At 41.2% G+C, this 20,043-nt stretch overlaps 1 protein-coding gene across 1 annotated transcript; it reads left to right on the forward strand.

The window, feature by feature from the left end:
* Positions 1–15,156: 15,156 nt before the first annotated feature.
* Positions 15,157–16,104, forward strand: LOC106847789 (olfactory receptor 2G3-like). The gene has a single exon (XM_014867273.2). It carries the CDS (start codon positions 15,157–15,159, stop codon positions 16,102–16,104), a length of 948 nt encoding a protein of 315 aa, XP_014722759.2.
* The last annotated feature ends 3,939 nt before the right edge of the window (positions 16,105–20,043 follow it).

The following is a 20,043-nucleotide window of genomic DNA, read 5'->3' on the forward strand; positions in this document are numbered from 1 at the left end:
AAATTGGTACTGCTACCATGAAAAACAGTATGGATGTTCCTCAAAAAATTAAAAATAGAACTACCATATGATCTAGCAATCCCACTTCTGGGTATTTATCCAAAAGAAATGAAATCAGACTCTCAAAGAGTTTTCTGGACTCCCGTGTTTATTGCAGCATTATTCACAATAGCCAAGACATGGAAACAACCTAAGCATCCATCAGTGGATGAATGGATAAAGACTTGGTGACATACACACACACACACACACACACACACACACACAGAGGAATATTATTCAGCTGTAAAAAAAAAAAAAATGGAAACCCTTGAATTCTCCAATCAAAAGACAGAGAGTGGCAGAATGGATTAAAAAACAAGATCCAACAATATGCTGCCTCCAGGAAGCACATTTCAGCTCCAAAGACACAGACAGGCTCAGAGTGAGGAATGGAAGATGATGCTCCAAGATAATGGCAAACAAAAGAAAGCAGGTGTTGCAATACTTCTATCAGAGACAGTAGACATCAAGATAAAAGAGGTAAAGAGAGACAAAGAGGGGCAGTGTATAATGATAAAAGGGACACTCCACCAAGAAGACATAACACTAATAAATATTTATGCACCCAAAACAGGAGCATCAAATCACTTAAAGTAGCTATTAACAAACGTGAAAGGAGATAGTAATGACAACATAATAATAGTAGGGGACCTCAACACCCCACTTACATCAATGAATAGATCATCCGTCAACAAGGAAACAGTGGAATTAAATGAAAAACTAGACCAGATGGACTTAAGAGATATATAGAGAACATCCATCCAAAAACAGCAGACTACACATTGTTCTCAAGTGCTCATGGGACAGTCTTAAGGATAGACCATATGTTTGGAAACAAGGCAAGCCTCAATAAATTTAAGAAAACTGAAATTATGTCAAGCATCTTTTCCAACCATAATACAATGAAACTAGAAATCAAGAAAAAAGTTGGGGAAAGGACAAAGATGTGGAGACTAAACAAATACTACTGAACAACCAGTGGATCATTGAAGAAATTAAAGGAGAAATCAAAAAATATCTGAAGACAAATGAAAATGAAAACACACCATACCAACAACTCATATCTTAGGATGCAGCAAAAGTGGTCCTAAGAGGGAAATTCATTGCAATACAGGCCCACATCAACAAACAGGAGAAATCTCAAATAAGCAATCTCAAACTACACCTAACAGAATTAGAAAAAGAAGAACAAACTAAGCCTAAAGTCAGCAGAAGGAGGGAAATAATAAAAATCAGAGCAGAAATAAATGCTATTGAAACAAAAAAAAAGGCAGTAGTAAGGATCAATGAAACAAAGAGCTGGTTCTTTGAGAAGATAAATAAAATTGACAAACCCCAGCCAGACTTACAGAGAAAAAAAGAGAGCTCAAATAAACAATATCAGAAATGAAAGAGGAGAAATAACAACAGATACTACAGAAATACAACGGATTATAAGAGGACACTACGAAAAACTATATGCCAACAAAATGGATAACCTAGAGGAAATGGATAAATTTTTAGATGCTTACAACCTCCCAAAGCTGAGTGGAGAAGAAACAGACAATCTGAATAGACCAATCACAAGAAAAGAGATTGAAACAGCAATCAAAAGCATCCCAAAGAATAAAACGCCAGAAACAGGTGGCTTTCTTGGGGAATTTTACCAAACTTTCAGAGAGGATTTAATACCTCTCCTTCTCAAGCTATTCCAAAAAATTAGGGAAGATGGAGCACTTCCTAACACAATCTACAAGGCCAACACCACTCTGATACCAAAGCCTGACAAGCACAGCACAAAGAAGGAGAACTACAGGCCAATATCACTGATGAACATAGATGCAAAAATCCTTAACACAATTTTGGCAACCCGAATTCAGCAATGCATCAAAAGGATCATACATCATGATCAAGTGGGATTCATACCAGGGACACAGGGATGGTTCAACATCCGCAAATCAATCAATGTGATACACCACATCAACAAATTGAAGAATAAAAATCACGTGATCATCTCAATAGATGCAGAGAAAGCATTTGACAAGATCCAACAGCCATTTATGATAAAATCTCTTAACAAAATGGGGATAGAAGGAAATTACTTCAACATAATAAAGGCCATACATGACAAACCCACAGCCAACATCATATTCAATGGGCAAAAACTGAGTGTCATCCCCCTGAGAACAGGAACAAGACAAGGATGCCCACTATACCACTCTTATTCAACATAGTACTGGAGGTTTTGGCCAGAGCAATTAGGCAAGAGAAAAGAATAAAAGGAATCCAAATAGGGAGTGAAGAAGTGAAACTCTCGCTGTTTGCAGATGACATGATCTCATATCTAGATGACCCCAAAAAATCCATCGGAAAACTAATAGAAATAGTTAACAACTACAGTAAAGTTGCAGGATACAGAATCAACTTGCAAAAATCAGTTGCTTCTCTATAGTCCAATAATGAACTTACAGAAAGAGAAGTCAAGAATACAATTTCATTTGCAATAACAACTAAAAGAATAAAGTACCTAGGAATAAATTTAACCAAGGAGTTGAAGGACTTATACAATGAAAACTATAAGACATTACTGAGAGAAATTGATAATGACATAAAGAGATGGAAAGAGACTTCTTGCTCATAGATTGAAAGAATAAACATAGTTAAAATGTCGATACTACCCAAAGTAATCTACAGATTCCATGCAATCCCCATCAGAATCTCAATGACATTCTTCACGGAAATAGAGTAAAGAATACTAAAATTCAGGGGTTGGCCCCGTGGCCGAGTGGTTAAGTTCGCGCACTCCGCTGCAGGCGGTCCAGTGTTTTGTTGGTTCGAATCCTGGGCGCGGACATGGCACTGCTCATCAAACCATGCTGAGGCAGCGTCCCACATGCCACAACTAGAAGGACCCACAACGAAGAATATACAGCTATGTACTGGAGGGCTTTGGGGAGAAAAAGGAAAAAAATAAAATCTTAAAAAAAAAAAAAAGAATACTAAAATTCATATGGGGCAATCAAAGACCCAAAATTGCTAAGTCAATCCTGAGAAAAAAGAACAAAGTTGGAGGTATCACAATCCCTGACTTCAAAATGTACTACAAAGCCATAGTGATCAAAACAGATGATACTGGTACAAAAACAGGCACATAGATCAATGGAACAGAATTGAACGCCCAGAAATAAAACCACACATCTACGGACAGCTAATCTTTGACAAAGGTGCTAAGAACATACGATGGAGAAAAGATAGTCTCTTCAATAAATGGTGTTGGGAAAAACTGGACAGCCACATGCAAAAGAATGAAGGTCGACCACTATCTCACGCCATACACAAAAACTCAAAATGGATCAAAGACTTGAAGGTAAATCCTGAAACTATAAAACTCCTGGAAGATAATATCGGTAGTACACTCCTTGACATCAAACTAAAAAGGATCTTTTCAAATACCAAAGGGAAACAAAAGAAAAAATAAACAAGTGGGAATTCATTAGACTAAAGAGTTTCTGCAAGGCAAAAGAAACTAGAATCAAAACAGACAACACACCAATTTGGAGAAAATATTTGCAAATCATATATCTGACAAGGGGTTAATCTGTATAATATGTAAGGAACTCACACAACTGAACAATAAAAAAACAAACAACTCGATCAAAAAATGGGCAGAGGAGATGAACAGACATTTTTCCAAAGAAGATATACAGATGGCCAATAAACACATGCAAAGATGTTCAACATCACTAATCATCAGGGAAATGCAAATCAAAACTACACTAAGATACCACCTTATGCCTGTTAAAATGGTTATAATCACTAAGACTAAAAATAACAAATGTTGGAGAGGGTGTGGAGTGAAGGGAACCCTCATACACTGCTAGTGGGAATGCAGGCTGGTGCAGCCACTATGGAAAACAGTATGGGGATTCCTCAAAAAACTAAAAGTAGAACTACCGTATGACCCAGCTATCCCACTACTGGGTATCTACCCAAGCAATTTGAAATCAACAATCCAAAGTAACATATGCACCCCTATGCTCATTGCAGCATTATTCACAATAGCCAAGACATGGAAGCAACCCAAGCGCCCATCGACTAATGATTGGATAAAGAAGATGTATATATGTATACAATAGAATACTACTCAGCCTGAAAAAAAGACAAATTCACCCCATTTGCAGTGACATGGAAGGACCTAGAGGGAATTAAGCTAAGCGAAATAAGCCAGTCTGAGAAAGACAAACACCATATGATTTCACTCATATGTGGAATATGAAGAAACACATGGACAAAGAAAACAGTTTGGTGGTTACCAGGGGAAGGGGGGTGAGGGGTGGGCACAGGGGGTGAAGGGGAGCACTTATGTGGTGACAGTCAAGAAATAATGTACAATTGAAATCTCACATTGATGTAAACTATTATGAACTCAATTTAAAAAAAGAAAAAAGAAAGAAATAGAAAATATGAATATATCTATAGCAGGTAAAAAGATTTAATTAGTAATTTATAAACTTCTCACAAGTAAAGCCCAGGACCAGATGGTTTCACCGGTGAATTCTATCAAATGTTTAAACAATCAGCGCCAATCCTTTAAAACTTCAAAAAAATAGAAGAAGCAGTAGTATTTCCCAAGTGATCCAAAGAGGCCAGTATTACTCTTATATCAAAGCTAGGCCAAGATATCAGAAGAAAAGACAAGAACTGACTGATAGCTCATAAATATAGACACAAAAATCCTCAACTAAGTGCTAGAAAACTGAATCTAGCAACATATAAAATGATGCACCATGACCAAGTGTGATTTATCCAAAGAATGAAAGGTTGGTTCAACACGCACAAATCAATCAAGGTAAATACCATATTAACAGAATAAAAGGCAAAAACCACATGATCATGTCAAAGAATACAGAAAAATTATTTCACAAAATCCAACATCCTTTCATGATAAAAACATTTAACAATCTAAGAATAAAAATGAATTTCTTCAACCTAAGAAAGAGCACCTATGAAAAGCCTACAGTTAGTATCATACTTATTGGTGAAGGACTGAAAGCTTTACCCCTAAGACCAGAAACAGGACAAGAATGTCCATTCTCATCACTGTTATTCAACATTGTACTGGGGGTTTTAGTCAGGGCTATTAGGGTAGAAAAGGAAATGAAAGACATCCAGATTGAAAATGAGGAAGTAAAAATATCTCTGTTTTTAGATGACAGGATCTTGCATATAAAAATTCTGAGTAATTCACACATACAAAAAACTATTAGAGCTAATAAATAAGTTCAGCAATGTTGCAGAATACAAGATCAACATACAAAAATCAATTATATTTCTATAACTAGCAAATAACAAGTAAAAATGAAATTAAACAATTACATTTGCTCTAATAGCATCTAAAAGAATAAAACACAGGAATAAATTTAACAAAAGAAGTATAAGATTGGATACTGAAAACTACAAAACATCATTGAAAGAAATTAAAAATGATATAAAAGAATGGAAAAACATCCCGTGTTCATGGATCAGGAGACTTAATATTGTTAAGATGGCAATACTGCCCAAAAACATACAGATTCAAAACAATCTCTATCAAAACCCCAGTAACCTTTTCGGAAAAAAATTGACAAGCTGTTCCTAAAAGTCACATGAGAATTCAAGGGACTCAGAATAGACAACATACTCTTTAAAAAGAACAAAGTTAGAGAACTCATTTTTTCAATTTTAAAACTTACTACAAAGCTAGATTAATCAAGACTGCGTGTTAATGATACTGTGTTGTATGTTTGAAATTTGCTAGGAAGGTAGATCTTAAGTATTCTCAGCACACATACACACAGAGGAAAATGGCAACTATGTGAGGTGATGGATAGGTTAATTAACTTGATTGTGGTGATCATTTCACAAGGTACATGCATATTAAAACATCAAAACAAACATCCTTAAATATATACAATTTTTATTTGTCAGTGATACCTCCATGAGGCTGAAAAAATAAAAGACTATGTGTGGTACTGGCACAAGCATAGACCTAAAGACAAGTGGAACAGAACTGTGAATCCAGAAATAAACACTTACATCTATAGGCAGAGTTGCAAAAATATACAAAGAGATCAACGGAATAGAATTAAAAGTCTAGAAATAAGCTCTCACATTTGTGAGAAAATCATTGATTTTCAACAAAGGTGTCAAGGCAATTCAATGGGGGGAAAATAGTCTTTCCAACAAGTAGTGATGGGATAGCTAGATATCCACATGCAAAAGAATTAAATTAGGCCCTTACCTCATACCATATACAAAAATTTACTCAAAATGAATTAAAGAACTAAAACTATAAAACTCTTACCAAAAAGCATAAGGGTAAATTTCATGACCTTGGATTAGGGAATGGTTTCTTAAATATAACACCTAAATCATAAACAATTAAAGAAAAAATAAATTAGACTTCATCAAAATTAAAATACTTTATCAAAAAAGTGAAATGACAATCCAAAGAATGGCAGACAATATTTGTAAATCACATCTCTGGTAAGGGTGTAGTGTCCAGAATTGATTAACAACTCTTATAACTTAAAATAGAAAGATAAATAATCCAATTTTTAAATGGGCAAAGGATTTGAATAGTCATTCTTCCAAACAAGAGAAACAAATGGTCAATAAGCAAATGAAAAGATGCTCAGCATCATTAGCCGTCAGAGAAATACAAATCAAAACCACAATGAGATACCACATTACAACCACTAGAATGACAGTCAACAAAAAGATTGACAATAATAAGTGTTGACAAGGATGTTGAGAAATGGATGTGGAACTCACATACATGGCTGATGGAAATGTAAAATAGGTGGAGCCACTTGGAAAACAGTTGGCAGCTCCTCAAAAAGTTAAACATAGAATTACCATATGACCCAGCAATTCCACTCCCAGGTATGTATCCAAGAGAAATGAAAACATATGTTCACATAAAAACTTGTACACTGATGTTCAAAGCAGTATTATTCATACTAGCCATAAAGTGGAAACAACCCAAATGTCCATCAACTGATGAATGAACAAAATGTGGTATATTTTATCTATACAATGAAATATTATTCAGTCATAAAAAGGAATAGGCTTGCTACCACGTGGATGAACCTTGAAAACATCACGCTACAGCAAAAAGAGCCAGACACAAAAGGCCACATATTGTATGGTTCCATTTACATGAAATGTACAGAACAGACAAATCAGACAGAAAATAGACCGGTGGTTTCCAGGGACTTAGAGAGAGGGAAATGGGGAGTGACTGCTAATGGGCACTGGGTTTTGGGGTTGATGGAAATATTCCTGAATTAGATAGTGGTGATGGTTGCAAAATCTTGCAAATATGCTAAGAACACTTTGTTGTGTATGAGGAATGGGTAGATTTTATGATGTGTGAATTATATCTCAACTAAAAGCGGATAGAAAAGTTTTAAACCAAAGGATGTAGCATGAAACAAAGAAAATATGGATAAACAAAAAAAAGGTGAAAAACACTAGGAACTGAAAGCATAGCATAAAAATACACTAAACCAAGCATAATGTATCATTTAGATCAATTAAAGTAAATAGACTAAAACGACCTATTAAATAAAAGAAATTAAACGCTTCTCTGATTCTTAAATGTGGATTCACTTTTACTATTTTAACAGCTCGAAGAACCTATACAGTTTGATATATTATGAATACTGAAAATGCAATTAATAAAATTAGCATACACTCTATTTGATAAAATTTAACTTCTATTTTAAAAAAGACCTTTTGGTATTCTGAATTTTAGTAATTCTTTGAAGAACTTGAGAAAGGAGCAAAGACTTGTATGTTGTTCCCCCTCCAGTGGCTCTCTCACACCGGCTTCTCGCAGGTGCCGTGTCACCCTGTCTGTATCAGTTTCCTAGCGCTGTCGTAACAAAGTATCACCATCTGGGTGGTTTACACATGCAAAAGAATTAAGACAGAATACAACAACAGAAATTTATGCTCTCACAGTTCTGGAGCTAAGAGGCTGAAATCAGGGGTGTCAGCAGGGCCGTGCTCCCACTGCAAATCTGGATAGAATCCTTGCTTGCCTCCTCCTACCAGCTGGTGGTGGCTGGCAAGCCTTGGTGTCCTTTCATTGCAGCTGCTTCACTCCAGTCTCTACCTTTGTCATCACATGGCTTTCTCCCTGTGTGCCAATCTCCACATTGCCTTCCCTCTTCTTATAAGGACACCCTATTCCACGATGACCTCATCTTAACTAATTACATCTGCAACAGTCTTATTTCCAAATAAGGTCACATTCAGAGGTACTGGGGATGTCTTTTTGGGAGACACAATTCAACCCATAACACTGGCTTATTCTAACTTGTTATCCGTCTCAGCGCTAGGGTCCAGTGTCATGTGGCTTTCAGGATCTCAGTATCAATGTTCTCTTCTCCAGAAGTCCCACCTCAGTCCCCCCATGAGCATCTCCTTCTTCTTTGTGTTCCCACTGCACTCTGCCTTTGTACATTCTGTTTTCTGTTTGAAATGCACCTCTTTCCCTTTTCTGGAAGGTAAGTTCTTAGTTATTATCCAGAGTTCAACTCAAGGGCCCCCCTGTGAAATATTCATGTCCCTCCCCCTATGCAGTGCTAATCAGTCCTCCTATCTTTGTACCTTGGATGTCTCCCAATATAGTCCTTATCACAGTATACTAGTATGTTTTGACTATTTCTCCTCAGGAGACCATGAGCTTCTGGAGGGCGCAGACCAAGTGTCATTCTTGTTGAAAATGGGTGGAGTCAATTCTGACTCCTAGAGATCCTGTGTACAGCAGAGCAGAACCCTGCCCAGTCTCTTTTGCGCCATCCTTTCACAATCTGCTGCCATGTCAGACAATGGTCTGCTGCTGAATATTCAGAGTTTTCATAGCCAGTGTTTTCAGAAGTGAGAGGCCAGGTCTTTCTTCCTAGTCTGTCTTAGTCTTGAAGCTCCACTGAAACCTGTCCACCATGGGTGGCCCTGGTGATATTCCAAATACCAGTGGCATAGCTTTCAGTATCACAGCAACATGCAGCCACCACAGTGTGACAACTGATAGATGGGTGGTGTAGTTCCCTGACCAGGAAACAAACCCAGGTCGTGGCAGTGAAAGTGCAGAGTCTTATCCACTAGGCCACGAGGGCTGGCTATGTGTCATTTATCTCTACATTAAAATGTCATACAGAGTTGTGTCAGTAGACGTTCGTTGAATTGAACATACTAATAAGAGAGGGAATGATGAAAAATTGATGGGGACTTTTGGAACCCCACACTAATATTTACATGTTCCACTAATGTCCCCTCCAGAGCTCATGGCAGATGTTGCTGATCAATCATGGCAGTCTTTCTTAGTGAGTCTTGGTGTGGCTCAGAATCTGTCACAATCTAGTACTCTAGGTAGAGTTTGAAAACAAGATGACTTTATTGCCATCTCTGAGTAGCACTAATATTTGACTACAGTGATGGAGATCTCAAATCAAAGAAGACTTCTCACTTTTTATCATTCAAGAGGCTATCTCCCCCATCTATGCTTGGGATTGATTCTGACTTCAATTATGTAGTACCTGCTGTATGCCTTGCCCCATTCAAGAAGCAGAGTAAGGTAACTGAGTGGGAGAAATTGTGGTTCCCTGATAACTCTGAGTCTAATTATGAAAATATACATTTGTAGAACAAGCAGGACACATCAACCATCTGACATACATTGAGGAGTCGGGTCAAGCATAAACTATAAGCACATTTTACTTTATCTGTTTCATACCCAATCATATTTAATCCCCAAAACTACCTATATTCTTATTGCCCCATTTTACTAATGAGGAAACTGAGATAAAGGGAAGCTGGTATCTTGCCCAATACTACACCATTAGTAAGTAGAAGAAACAGGATTTGATCTCACGTCTCTCAACTGTTCAGGGCTTTGCTTCACCCTAAGCCAGGTCGCGTGAAGGATCTCACAGTTGTTGGGGGCATATTCCCTTCCCCACAGGGAGTCACAATGTTTTGGGGCCACAAGGTGTCAGGATACAACGCAGGACAGTATCTATCAGGGCATGATGAAGATGGTGGAGAAGGGTCCTGGGGGCTGAGAGCAGAGCAGAGCCCTTCCCTGCCATTTCCCTCCCCCAAAACTCCTATTCATTCTTTGTGGTCCATGGAAGACTTTGCTGGCATGCCTGCCCAGCCCTCTTCCCCTTGCACTTCTCAATCTATGCACTCACCCTAATTGATATTCACTCACTTGTCCCTTTGGATCCCAAGGCAGAGTAGGAGAGGCCTCTGGGGAGCAGAGGGAGTCAGATTGGGAAGGTCAGGGGACCTGGGTGTGTAGGCCTTGAGTGCCAGGCTGGGAAGGTAAAATGTGTGCTCAGGGGTTGGGAGGGGTGCTGTGGGGCCTGGAGAATCCCACGGCACAGAGGCTCATTAAGAAGCTGCCTGATTTGTTCTCCCTGAGGATCAGGAGCAGAATATTAAAGGAGGACCCATGAGGCTCCTTGCTCATCGCTCGATGAGCCCAGCACCAGGTAAGGAGGGAGGGGCAGAGGCAGGGGCCTGAGGAATGTGGTCCCTCACCTGGGGATCCCTGCCTGATGCTCCTCACCTGCCCTATCTGTCTGAATGGATGCCTCCCTGCCTTCACTTCCTTTCCATCCACTTCAGGCCCTACAGGCCTGGGCATTTGCTCTGCTCCGCTCCTGATCTCTGTCCTCTGTTCGTTGATTCTTCTCTGTACAGTGATCTGTCTGTCTCTTTGTCTTTCTCTCTCCATCTTTGTCTTTTGTAAGTGCTCCTCAGTTGAGGAGGAGAAAAATGGAACGAAGTGAAGGCTGTTGCTATGGAGCTGAGGAATTCGCTCTCTTCTGCAGCCCATTGAGGCTACAGGACAAGGCACCGGTAGGAGAGATGAAGGTAGGGATGAAAAGTTATAGAAGTTGGGAGCTGGAGGGAGATATTAGAACTGCGAAGAGCTGTGATGCTCTCACTTGGAAAGGGAAGGAGATAACTGCTTCCAAACAGGATACTGATATCCTGGCATGCCACTCTGGCACAGCCCTAGGTAGGACTTGGGATGGCTGGAAAGGAGGCTCATAGTGGTCTTGTAGCCCCTCATTCATCCATTCCAGGCCATTCTATCCCTCTCTCCTCTGCTCTCTCCTCTTTTCCTCAATCCTGCACCATAGTCTAGTCACCAAGTGTGTAGCAAGGACTGGGAGTGGGATGCCTCCTGAGAGATGGCTGCAATGGTCCAGGCATCAGGTTCAGGAGCAGCTGGAAGAAGGAGAGCACAGAGGGACAGCAGAGTCTTCAACTCTTCCAGATAGTGTGGACCAGAGACCCTCCTGTCCCACCAGCAGGACTGGTCACAATGCATCCTTGACCTTTGTTTGATCCTTTCATGGGATCAGCAAGTTCACTACCTTCCAGGCCAGTTGATATGTCTATGGACTACCCTCACTAAAGTAAGTTGGTTCTGTTACACTGAAACCTGCCTCCCTGTTGTAACCCTCACCTGTACATCTTGGGACCACCCAGAACAAGTCTCATCTGTCTTCTACATGAAAACCTTTCAGAGAGTTGGCCCTCAGCTTCCATAATGACCCTCACCTTTCATTCTGCATGATAAACATCCCAATTTGCCTCAACTCTTCCTCATGTGATGCGGTTTCCAGACCCTTCTTCATAACCTGTTTCAACTTGTCCACATGCCCCTTAAAATGTAGCCCCACAAGTGAGAAAGATGCTCCACACGTGTCCTAGATATTGCAGACACATTTCCGTGCTACCTCCTGTGATCTGCCAGCAAACTTTTTCAACGATATCACCTCACATTGATCTTTTAGAAATTTCCTTACGCTGATCCACTCTCAGTCTTCAATTATTGCCCAAGGAACTGGTGCCCCATCCAAGCTTGTCATGGTTGGCTTCTTAGCCCAAGGAAGGGAAAAGGGATTTTACATTTGTGCAATAACATTTCCCTTTGTTGACATTGGCCTCTTGGTCTAGTCAGTTGAGACTTGAAATTCGATTTTCAAGCACTCGATCAGATCTTCTTCCTCACCGTCTACATGAAATGTTGTAAAGGAAAGACACCTGAGACTAGCTGGTACATGGGAATGTGATCTTGAATTTTCTGTTGATCACAGTTAGGTGATCTGTATCCACCTCATTCTTCCCTCCTCCCCTTGTGTTTCTACTCTGATTGAAGCCGCCTCCTATGACTTGTGTGCTTAGTCCTGTTGCTGTCGCTTCCTCAGAGACCTTGCAGTGTTACTTCTCTCTCCCTCTCTTTTGGCTTTCCCCTCAGGGTATATTCTGAACTCTCTTCTGCCTTAAGAAAACAATAAATCAAAACAAAACGCTTCCTTCACCTTATGTCCCAATCTTAGATATCTCTTCATCTTACTCTTTCTCTTTATAGCCCGGTTCACTCCTCCCAACCCACTGATATCCGATTTCTACCTTCAACACTCCACAGAAATATCCCACATCCAAGCCACTAATAACTTCCAGATTGTTTCATTTTTTGAAGTTTTTCTTCCTCTTTCCCTCTCTGTATCATTTGGCACCATGTGCACTCCCCACTCTTGGAGACATTAGGTCTCTGTGTTTCTGGCATCAAGCTCTCTTGCTTCCCTTCATGCTCTTGCTCAAACCCCATCTCTTCTTCTGCTGACCTATCCAATGATCATGCTCCCAGGTTGCATCTTTGGAGCATCTGCTCACACTCTCTCTCTCTCTCTCTCTCTCTCTGATCTGTCCCTGAGAATTCTCATCCATTCTGTGCCTTAATTACCCTTCAAATTTTGATTTTCCACTTAGAGCTCCTTCTTGAGCTCCAAGGCTATCTGTCTAACTCTCTGATGGTCAGATCCTCAAAGATACCCCATGTTTCAAACCCTATGTCTGTAACAGAATCAATCATTACCTCTTGGCCATTTGTTGTCCCTCCCCATCTCTCCCTCCTCCATGGCCACCTAGATTCTGGTTTTTTTTAAGGTTCTGTCTTGTAATTGTATTCCTGTCAACTTAGGTTCCCAAGCCTAAAACCTCAAGCTTATCTTTGTTTCCCCACTTCTTTCTCTCCTGCTGCACTTCTCAGTTACAAAGTCCTATGGATTCAACGTCCTACATCTCTCTTTAATCTCTCTTCTCTTCTTTGTTGTCTAGAATGGTACCTTTCTTCTTCCTTTTACCATACCCCTCAACTGGTTTTCCTCCAAAACCTTCTCCTAACTTCCACCCAAGTAGTGATGTTTCTAAAACCTAAGCATCAATGAATTACTTATCTACTTAAAACTCTCCTGTGACTTGCCATGGCCTAAATGATCAAGTTCATCCTCCTTATCAAGTTATACAATATCCTTTATAATCTTTTCCTTCCTACTCTGTGCAGATTAGCCTGTCCTCAGACTTTATCACTTGTACTGCCTGGTTGCACAAAGCTTTCCCTTGGTTATGGTCCTTTGCTCCTGCTACTCCATCTGCTTGCAAAATTCATCCTTCAGTTCTTTGCTTGGTTAAGTCCTGCTTGTCCTTTAGGATTAACATTGTGTGTCCTCTTCTTGGAGAAGTCTAGCTCCCAAAGGCTAACCCAGGTGCTCCTTTCATGGGCTGCCATGACGCCCTGTACTTACTCTAGTCACAGCACTTATCACTTGACAGCCATTCTTTGTTTATCTATCTCCTTCGTGTGCATGATCTTTGAGGCCAGAGATTTATTTTCTGTATCCCTAGTGCTTAGCACAGAGCTTTGACTGCCAGCAGGTATTTCCATCATAGTGCTAAACACATTGGAATGTGACTTGTGTCTCTATTCTTCTATTTCTATACTGTCAGCTTCTTGAGGATTAGGAATAAAACTTGTTTGTCTTTGTCTCTCCAGCTCATAATTCAGGACCTGATAGATGGCAGGTGCTCAACCAGTGTTTGCTGACCATTTAATGAAGGACACTATGAGGAAGAGGATTTGATGGGAACTAATGTTATTGAGCTCCCGCTCCGTATTAGTGACAATGTTAGGTTCTTCACACATATCATGTATTATTCCTCACAGGATCTCCCTCTGGTAGGTATTATGTAGATTTCATGGAGAAAGAAATGAGGTTCAAGGAGGTTAAATTACTTGAACAGGGCCACAGTTGACGTACCAAGACTTGAACTCCAGTCTTCTGATTCCAAATCCCATGCTCCTCCCCTAGAACCACCACCTCCTATGGCACCACAAACAAGGAATCAGCCCTGATTTTTAAGATATAAACTAAACCAAAGGACAGTCTTTAACTAGGGCTTCCTGCTTAGCATAGCTCTCAACTCCAGGAGATAAAAGACTCCAAGAGATCAATTATGATTGGGAGGAATGTTCCCACCAGGCTGGAGGGATTCAGAGATGCCAAAGCTTCCTTTAAGCAAAAAAGACAGCTATAATTCTGCCTGTATTATAGTTTTAGGGTCAAGCAGGAAGACCCTTCCCTTCGGTTGTGGGTAAGGCCAGGAAGAGGCAGGGTAGTGAGCAACTCCATCTAAAACCAAATCAGGTGTGAGCAAGCTTCCAGAGACCCAAAAGACTTGAGAAACATAGACCTGGAGAAAATTTTCTAAAAACTTTTAACATTTCTGGAGTCACATATCTTCCCTACATTTCTGACTCACCCTGTCCATATATCTACAGTGATCAGAAGTTTAAACACTTAAGGAAAGAGTTCTGAGTGCTAGTTTTTGAAGAAGAAACATGGGAGAACTTCAAATCTTCATTATCCCACTCTATAGCTAGGACTGGGGAAGATGACCCCCAAGCAATGCACTACATGGTGGTAGCTCCTGAAGGACAAGAAAGCAGGTGGCCTTGCTGGGGCTGATAGAGAGAACAAAATGAGACCCTGGAGGTCTTGAGAAAAGATTTGGGACTGAGAAACACACAATTCCATGAAGGTTTTCCTCCCGTCCCAAATTTAGCCTCACCCTAGGTAGACCTCAGTCTCTGATCTGATATTAGTCCCAAATAGTATCCAAATAACCACTGCCTTGCCAGCAACTGAATGGTGATGGTACCTGAATACATATCCTAAGCTGGGCCACTAGTAGGTCCATTTCTTTTTCTGCAGCTGAAGGAGAATGCAGGACTTACCCTGGGAGAACCACAGCTCCATTTCTGAGTTCATCCTTCTGGGCTTCTCCAGGGACTCCCAAATTAATGCAATCCTCTTCAATATCTTCATCTTTCTCTACCTCTCTACGCTTGTGGGCAATGGGCTCATTGTCACCTTGATCCACCTAGACTCCCGCCTCCGCACACCCATGTACTTCTTCCTCAGTGTCCTCTCCATGCTGGACATGAGCTATGTCACCACCACTGTGCCCCAGATGTTGGTGCATCTTGTCTGCCAGAAGAAAACTATCTCCTATGTTGGGTGTGTAGCCCAGATGTACATCTTTCTAGTGTTGGGCATCACTGAGGGCTGGCTGTTCTCTGTCATGGCCTATGATAGATATGTGGCCATCTGCTACCCACTTAGGTACAAGGTTATCATGAGCCCATGGCTGTGTGGGACAATGGTGGTCTTTTGTGGACTGTGGGGTGTCAGCTGTTCCCTAGTCTACACTGTCTTCACAATGCGCCTGCCTTACTGTGGCCCCAATGAGATCAATCACTTCTTCTGTGAGGTTCCCGCAGTTCTGAAGCTGGCCTGTGCAGACACATCCCTCAACGATCAAGTAGATTTCATCCTGGGCTTCATCCTTCTCCTGGTACCTCTTTCCTTCATTCTGGCCTTTTATGTCCGCATCTTTGCCACCATCTTGAGAATCCGCTCAGCCCAGGGTCGACTCAAGGCCTTCTCCACCTGTGTCTCCCACATCACCGTGGTCACCATGTTCTGTGGACCTGCTATGTTTATGTACATGAACCCTGGGGCCAATGCCTCCCCAGAGAGGGACAAGAAACTGGCCCTGTTCTACAATGTTATCTCTGCCTTTCTCAACCCCATAATCTACAGCCTCCGAAACAAAGATGTGAAGAGGGCTTTCCTCAAGTTAACAGGCCAGGGCAGGGACCCTGAATAAAGCCACTGGAGCACAGAAGGCCACAACCAGACCTGAAACCACAGGTTCTGTGGTCATTCCACCCCATTCCCTTACATTACCAAATGGACAGGCAAGAATCACTGACTGATAGAGGAGATGGTGTGTGAAGGTAGGCACGTGGGTGGGACTTGCTGATGGCTCCAGCAGCTGGGCTATCTTCAAACATCAAGAGACCCAACTGCAAGACATAGTGCTAAGGCAGAACCTGTGTCTGAGTCAGTTCTATTTCCCCAGGGCCCAGCAAAGTGTCTGGCATGAACAAAGTCGTTAACATTTACTGATTGAGTGACTGAGTGCATGAGGACTGGGCCTATTAAATCAACTCATGATAGCTGGGACAAGATGACTCACAGGACCCACATCAGTGACTTTATTTTATCTGAATCAGGAGCATGAGCAGATCTAAAGAAACATACTCTCAGGTGAAAGGAATAGGGTTAGGAATAGAATCAGAGCTCATACATTGCAGCAAACCATCACCTTGTAAGATTGTTGTAAGAAGTTAATGTAGGTATACAAGTTCTCAAAACAGTGCTTGACACATCACATGCTTTATATAAACATTGCCATTCTTCTGATTATATTCTACTTCTCTTTCCTAACACCACAATTACCAAGCGAACAACTGAGAACATTTCAGCTTAGAAAGAGGGGCCGTTCTGCTCTCTGAAAAGGGATAGTTAGTACTACAAATGAGAAGATTGGCATTTGTTTACACTTCATTCTGGTGTGGATTTAGTAAGCTTGGGTCTATCACCAAGAAGCTCATGAATTCTGAACAGTCAAAACAATTAAAAAATTATGATGCCCCTCAAGATATCATATGAAGAGATCTTGATTACAAACAGTCAGCACTCCTCAAAGATACCTTCATCAATAGTCTCACATGGTAGAGCTTTTATAATAAACATTTGTTCAAATCTGAATTGAGTCATAAAGGTGTTAATAGAGTACTTGATTCAAGAGGACACCTATAGGTATGGCAGGATAGGATGATCATATGGTGCTGGCTTCTCTTACCAGTGCCAGAAACCTTCACCCATGGCTGTGGCCCCTTAGAGTCCCCACCACTTTGGAGGAGGCACAGAAAAGTTGCTCCACAGAATCTCAGGTATGGTACTGGCCACACAGTGACTCTCACACCAAGAAAGGCAGGCAACACTCTAGTGAAGCCTGAGTCAGAGGTAAGCTTTCACCAGGAGCCCCTGCTGACCTTGAGAGAATCTTCTCCAAGTTTTGCCTTTACTCTTTGTACCACCAGAGTAAAAAGAGAAAGAGGCAGGAGTTCCTGGCATTCATTTTTTTCCTTGTCTCTCTTTATTGGGAGAGAAAGTGGGCAGGAGTCACACAGAAAGATTGGGCAAAGGGAAGGATAGTAGAGATACCATAGGAGTTGATCATGCTTTCCAGGCTACATCAAGATAATGGTGGCACAATAGGAAAAAATGAGAGGGCAAAGGGGTTTAATTAGGCCAGAGAATGGGATGGTGGAATTAAGTGTTGGAGAGAACTGGAGGCCTTACTGGAAGAGAGTGGGATGCAGGAAATTTAGATCTCAGAATGGGAAATATTCCAAGTGATTATGAAAAAGCCCATCGAGGAGTGACGCCCCAAGGAAAAATTCTATTTTGATAAAGAGGTGGAGGGCACATCCAGTAAAAAGATTTGGGATATACCTTAAGTTTACAAAACTGGATTTCAGAAAGAAGTCAAAAGAAGAGGAGATGAAGCTCAGTATGGGAAGGAATATATGGGATGTTTGGATGCTCATGGGCTGAACGTTTTGGGTGGCATTGGCCAGAGATGGAACAGACAAAACAGGGTTGAAATTCCAGCTCCTTCGTTTACTAACTGTGGTACTTTGTATACGTCCACTAACCACTCTGAGCATTAGTTGTCTGAGCTTCAGTTTTTCTCTTCAGTAAAATGGAGATAATGACACTTACTCTGAAAGATTAGAGAGATTAATATTTCGCTCTCTGGGTCCAGTAAAGAGATAGAAACCACTCAGTAGATTAAACAAGGAAAGTTTCATATAAAGGAGTATTAACTATGATAAGAGAACAAGATATAAGGAAATTGTCTGTGGTATCCAAGGGCCAAGGAATAGTAGCCAAGGCAGGACAGACTGGGAGTGGTCCAGGCACTGAACTGCAGAGGAGTTCAGTTGTTTAGCCAAGTCAGAGTTGGTCTAGAGTTGCTAGGAAGACTATAGGCCACCTTCCAGGGTGCAGGTAGGGAAGAAGGCACTTAGCAACCAGTGGGGTGGACATGCAGTTGGATGCTGGGCACCATTAGAGCCAGAAAGCCTCCACAGTACATGGGCTTGCAGATGGAACAACTTCTCATTCTGTGACCCTGAGGGCTATAGGTGCTGCATGCATATGGGTGGGGACTTGCTGAAGGAGTCCACCAGTTGGCTGCATGCAGGCCACTCCAGGGCTTGCTGATGGAGTTAGGCAGATGGTTGGCCATGCAGGACTCTGGTTTCAGTGATGAGGTTGCGAGATAATTGTGCATTCTAGGCCCACCTGTGGTCTGCTGGAAATTGTGGGAAATCTCATTGCCCTTTCTCCTGAGAAAGCTTAACACCATGCTCACTTTAAAGGAGAAATACTTAAGGGAGTTGTGTTGTTACAGAGCGTATATTGAAAGCTGCATTTGGAGCTGAGGTAATAAATGGATAACTGATATAGCCCACCCCTTGGGCATCCTTCTATGTACATTCCAACTCCCTCACAACAAACAAAACAATTCTATATTTCTACCTACCAAGACACCTCCCTCCTTCCAAGGGAAGAAGATCACAGCCCATATTAATTACTCCTCAAATTCAGCCGCAATCCCACTGACTACTCTGTGATCTGAAGACAGCATTATAAAGTTAACTTCCAACAAACATGTGTACAAAATACTGTTTTAAATGGTAATAAGAAATAAGAAGAGAATGATTATTGTGTACAAATAAACATGTATATTACATGCGTAGAGAATACGCAGAACAACTGTAGTCCTTGTTCTGTAATTGGCCATTATGTCATAATTGACATCTACGGCTTTCTTCTTCACTCTCCCGTTCTATAGCCCCCTGCCCTCAGTCAGAACTTTAGCTTCTCTCCATGGTTTACCAAACTTTCTTTCCTGAAGGGTCTGGGTCATCAGTCACCCTGCCTTTTTTGGGGTATCTATAGTGTTCCATTAACCTTTACCATTGGGCATGGAAGTACTAAGAATTGCCCCTAGAGAATCCCCTGCATTCTAAACATAGTTCTCCTTGCCTCAATTGTGCATCGGTACCTTAATTTCCCTTCGCAATCAGCATCTATCATTCTGGCCAGTGGATCAGCTCCTTATTTTGCCTGTTAGTTCAGTGGCTTAAGGAGCCAAACTAGCCAGAATGAAGTCTCATCTTGCAGTTTAGTGGGACCCTTGTTTGTGCACTGGTGGAAACGTTCCCTACTGGAGGATTGAGATCACCAAGCTAGCAGAGTTCAGAGTTGCTGGGAGAGGGAACAAATATCCTATGAGTGAGTTATCGGATATAATAGTGACAGGGTCCACTCACACTTTCACCTCTTGATTCCAGGATCCAGGCATTTTGGCTATGGGAGAAACAGGCTCTGATTCAAAGCATAAACTGCTTAACATCATGCTTTCTTTAAAGGAGCAGATAAGATAGGGTCCTGTTCTTTCAAGGTGTTGTTGCCCAATTATAGCCATAAATGAGTCTTTAATAAGCCCTTGTGTCTTTCAATTAGGCCTGCTTCTTCTGGGTGATGGAATATATGGTAAGGCCACTTAATTCACTTCACTTTGAAATGAGATCCTTGATCCAGTGCAGTGCTGTGTGGAGTGCCTTGGTGGAGGCTTAGGTGCTCTGTGAATTCACAGATAGTGAGGCTAGCAAAAGCTTTACAG

This window comes from Equus asinus, chromosome 5 (genome assembly GCF_041296235.1).
Source record: "Equus asinus isolate D_3611 breed Donkey chromosome 5, EquAss-T2T_v2, whole genome shotgun sequence".
In the NCBI taxonomy this organism is placed as follows: Eukaryota; Metazoa; Chordata; class Mammalia; order Perissodactyla; family Equidae; genus Equus; species Equus asinus.

Excerpts from the sequence above, each read along its gene's own strand:
- LOC106847789 (XM_014867273.2), top strand. The coding sequence starts at position 15,157 with ATGCAGGACTTACCCTGGGAGAACCACAGCTCCATTTCTGAGTTCATC.